This window comes from Apaloderma vittatum, unplaced genomic scaffold, assembly GCF_000703405.1.
Source record: "Apaloderma vittatum isolate BGI_N311 unplaced genomic scaffold, ASM70340v1 scaffold12767, whole genome shotgun sequence".
NCBI lineage: Eukaryota > Metazoa > Chordata > Aves > Trogoniformes > Trogonidae > Apaloderma > Apaloderma vittatum.
The window spans coordinates 30,845-35,669 of record NW_009726779.1 but is presented as its reverse complement, the minus strand read 5'-3'; the positions used below and the strand labels follow the sequence as shown (position 1 = coordinate 35,669).

At 39.8% G+C, this 4,825-nt stretch overlaps 1 protein-coding gene across 1 annotated transcript in view; it reads left to right on the top strand.

Moving 5' to 3' along the window:
* The window catches only part of PRKCD (protein kinase C, delta), a 25,743-nt gene that overhangs the window by 10,680 nt on the left and 10,238 nt on the right, over window positions 1-4,825 (top strand). Inside the window, exons 4-8 of the mRNA XM_009873417.1 lie at window positions 1,626-1,782; window positions 2,436-2,467; window positions 3,120-3,205; window positions 3,572-3,701; window positions 4,291-4,391. Coding sequence (XP_009871719.1) covers window positions 1,626-1,782; window positions 2,436-2,467; window positions 3,120-3,205; window positions 3,572-3,701; window positions 4,291-4,391 — 506 coding nt within the window. The remainder of the gene's footprint in view (window positions 1-1,625; window positions 1,783-2,435; window positions 2,468-3,119; window positions 3,206-3,571; window positions 3,702-4,290; window positions 4,392-4,825) is intronic.

Genomic DNA, 4,825 nt, shown 5'->3' with positions numbered 1-4,825 from the left:
AGTCTGTTAGAGTAGCAGTGGTCGCAGCCAGCTAATAAAATGACAAAAACCAAGCTCAGCTAGCATTAAGAAAAGCAGAGCTTCCGAGTAACTTCTTAGTAAGTGCAAGGCACTGCAGCTAGTGTGACTTGGCAAAGGAAATAAATTTGTTTCTATCAGTATAAAATGCAAAGCTCCCACTGATATTCCCAAAAGGCAGCAATGCAATGGAGCATATAAAAACCATTTCTATTGTCAAGGGGAAAAATGCTCTTCTGGCTTGTTCCTTGCTCTGTTGTTGTGGAAGCTCCCACCCTGCAGACAGGAATTTCCTGCTACCCTAAGCTTTGCCACATGTTTGACCTGTGAACCATGTCCATGTTGCTTCCAGATTGTGACCCAGGAGCTGCTGGCCAGAGCGGATGGGGTTGGCAATTGATCAGCTCCTTGTTGCCAGTTCAAGCCTTTATCTTTTCCCACTGGATGGGATTGTTCCTCAACAGCTCCTCTCTATTGACAAGAAACGTGTCTTAGGGTTAAATTACCAGTTACCCGATCTCTCTTGATACACCTTCATGGAGTTACCATTGTTACAAACTCCTATTATTTTTAAAATGTATAGGTAAGACTATATAGTCTGAGTTGTGGCTGAAAGATAGAGACAGAAAATACTCGTTTTTGTAAGAGAAACTTGGAAGCTTCCTTGGAAATGAGTGGAAATAAGTATAACCTATGATGAAGGACCTATATGAGACAGTTGGATGCAGAGCCTGGAAAGGCTTTTGTTGTTTTATTTCTTGGCTCATAATATATGTAATTCCTATGTAGTATTAGATGCTACAGTACATACTGTAATATATACTATTATTACTTTAGTAGTATTATATAGTACTATATCATGTAAGTCTGTGAGGGTAGAAGGGGAGAAGAATGAGCCTGGAACACCTTGGTAGATACACATTGGCATCAGTGTTACGAGATAGCACAGTGGAAATGACAAGCTGAAAAATCTCATTTGTCCTCACTGCTTAATGATCCTGGAAGAAACTCATCTTACAGTAGCCTATGACCTGCCCTAGATTCTCTGGTCCTGCTCTTGCAGCAGGGTTGGACTTGATGATCTCCAGAGGTCCCTTCCAACCCCTAACATTCTGTGATTCTGTGTAGTATGGTCTGAGGAGGTCCTGCAGCGCGTCACCTGCCCTGGTTGTGTTTCAGAGCAGCAGCATGAAAACGCTTCTGCTGAAGGAGAAGACCTTCCTGCTTCTCACAAAGTGTTTATTTCTCTTGCACATAAATTACATAATGTATAGGAGCTCATATTTTTTCAAGAAACAACTCTGGTTGTCATTTCTCTAGCAAGACTGTACTCCATGCCTCCTTCTTCCACTCAGCTCGTTCGCTGAAGGCTTCTTCTGAATGAGCAGGAGCAGCAAGTGCTCGCAAACGAGGGCACAGAGACGCCTTAGGAAGCAGCGCCTGCACGTGTTCCACCCTCCTTGGACTGAAAGTCTGCAGAATGCAGGTGGAAAATAAATAGAAACACAAGTCTGAAACAGAAAAACAAACTGAACTTTTTGGAGAAGCAAATATTAATCTTTGTAACACCTTAAAGTATTAAATGTGTCTTTTTATCTCTCTCGTAGACTGCAAACAGTCACTGAGGGAAGAGGAGGGAACAGTAACCATGAACAGGAGAGGAGCTATTAAGCAAGCCAAAATCCACTACATCAAAAATCATGAATTTATTGCTACCTTCTTTGGACAACCTACATTTTGCTCTGTCTGCAAAGATTTTGTATGGTAAGAAGGAAACACTAAGCTTTCCCCACCTCCAAGGGCCAAATAACTACAAAATTCACTTCAGGTATATTGAGACAAACTGTGACATGCCCGTTCATATGTGCTGGGAAATTGAAATTATGTATTTACTAAGAGCATTGTTATGCCTAAGGACTATAGTTGTCTCTTTCACATTAAAATACAGGATTTGGAACATTTTTGCCACTGAAATAATAGGCAAAATTCCACCAGCATCAAGTGAGATCTGGCCCGTGATCAACAGCAGTTCTTTCACGAGAGAATGAAATCAGACTTTGAGAGGTGAAGTGGCCGATAGCAGAGTAGATACCCATAGGGAGCAAGAAGCTGGATCTCTTTCGTAGCGAGGCTGTGTAAGTCAGACTGGGAGGATTTCCGATATGATTGAAACCTTGTCTTTTCTGAGTTTCCCTCCTAATTTTCTGCTCTATCCAAAACCACTATCTTCTGAACCTTGCTTTCCTAAGACAGAGGTTTCTGAACAGCAGAATTTAGACCAGTTTATTAATTGGAACGAATATTCACATAGGCAATGGATTGATTGGTTGACATAGTAAAAATGAAAAAAACCCTCACCACCTTTTATTCCAACAAACAGAGGGTTTTGATTTCCTTCTTTGTCATTTGTTTTCCAGGGGACTCAACAAGCAGGGATACAAATGTAGGCGTAAGTTTATTTTTACCTTTTTCTTGTACTACTTTCTGCGTGGACCTGTAGATCTAGTAGTTACTGTTGAAAAATCTTCTGCAAATATGCATGGCATAGTGCAACATCACCATAGGTAGTAGTAGATGTTAAACATTGCTTTTGCACAGTCTAATTATGGTTCCTACCTGAGTTTTTATTATCAAGATTTTATACTTAGCTATTTTTTTCATACTTGTCTAATGCTCTTGAAAAGTTGCGTTGGTTTATGGCAGCATTTTTTGTGAAACCTCTTCTAAAATGAATTACGACTGTAATTACAGCTGAGCTGAAAAGCACTTTTAACTCAGCGTAGGTCTCCATGCGTTACTCCGCAGGGTAGGGAAGATATCAAAGGCTAAAACTCAAAAGCACGATATTGCTCTTCTGTTATCCAATGCTCGTGGCATTGCCTGGTGGAGGCAGATTTAGTTTAGACCTGGAGTTTATGATAAAATAAAATGGAGGAATTGGCTTTAAAAAAAAATCATCATCTTGTTAGAAAAGAAAGGTTTTGGTGGATGTAAGAGGATGGAAAAAGTGTGTTTTCATGTGATGCTATGAAATGTGAACACCTCATCCCATGTATTTGTTATCTGAAGGAATCTTTTTGTTTCTTGTGCATGTCTTGAAGAATGCAATGCTGCTATTCATAAGAAATGCATTGATAAAATCATTGGGAGGTGTACTGGTACTGCAGCCAACAGCAGGGACACAATGGTAAGAGCTGGAACAGTATATTTACAGTGTAATTACATAATTACATGCTCCTGAACTAACAAAGCCTTGTATAGTAACAGCCAAGTTCCTCTGGGAGTTGCTCTACTGTACAGCCCAAGTTTCTGTCTTCTCTTGGAGATTGTGTGTAACATGTAGTGGATGATACTTTCAAGCATGAAACGTAGTTTGAAGCCTTGCAGAGCTGGGTGGTATTTGATGGGCAGATTCTTTCCCTTGGAGATGAGGGAAGTTACAACCAGGATAGTCAAGATAAAAATTGTTGTAGCTTTGTAATATCCCAGCTGTTTTCTGTAAGAAGCTGGTACTGTTTTACATCAAGTGCCTCACTCCTCTCCCTGTCTTCAGTTTCAGAAGGAACGGTTCAACATTGACATGCCTCATCGCTTCAAAGTTTACAACTACATGAGCCCAACCTTCTGCGACCACTGTGGCAGCCTGCTCTGGGGGCTGGTCAAACAGGGACTCAAATGTGAAGGTACAAAGGAGGAGGGAGGGAGGGCAGCTGGGACCTCTCTGTGCTTTGCCGGTGTCGTGTCCCTCCCACCTCCACTAGAGATTAGCTGTTGCCACACACGGTGTTTCTCTATGTGCTATGTAGAATGGGATTCATCTCATCCATGTGTGATTTCGTACTAGGGACAAACAGCTACTTGGCTCATGTGGCAGTTAGAAAACTAATAGCATTAGAAAACAAGCTGTGGAGGGATAATCTTGAATATAATCAAAGTTAAAACATTGGAAATAGCTGAAATCTGGTGAGTCTGACTCAATGTAGCGCCTAAAAGTGTCGTGAAAATATTTTCTCTAAATATTGTTTTTGTACTTCTCCCACAAAAAAGTATGATGGTCTTTAGTGTAACAGATTTTGGGAATAAAGTAATGATGATTTGAGTTTTTTCCTTCTGAACAATTTTTGTAGCTTTCATTGAGTTAGATTAAAACTACAATTTTATTAACAACGTGGTCTTACACTCCTGAACTGCGCAGAGAAACGATCCTTTCTTGTTGTCATGTCAGACAGTGTTTTTCTGATGCTTGTATAACCATCATTACATTTCTTTTAGAATGTGGGATGAATGTGCATCATAAATGCCAGAAGAAGGTGGCAAACTTATGTGGAATAAACCAGAAGTTGCTAGCTGAAGCTTTAAATCAAGTTAGCCAGGTATGCTTTCTTGCCATTTGTCAAGTAATTAGTTGCTTTCAGGGCATTTCTTACTTCATCTTTTCTGTATCACTTTTATGGGGAACCGAATTTGGAATAGAGGAAATGCAAACAGCTTTCTCTCTTTCATCTGACTAGTAAAGAGGCTAACAAAGATTTAAATAGCCTGGAGTTGAAATTGGGAGAAAAAAATCCCACCTAACAAAGACTTTTGGAAAAGGTGTGTGATTTCCTGAAATTCAATTCTGTTCTATGGTGACAAGGTTATTTTGTCCGCTTCTGTTTTATTGTTTAAACAGTAATATCATAATGCTGAAGTCTGTTTTTTCCATGCTTCAAATTTAGAATTCCACATGAATCACTGAATGTTAAAGTACACCAGATAATTTTTATTAATCTGAAAACTGCTCTGGAACTGCCCATATTTTTACGTT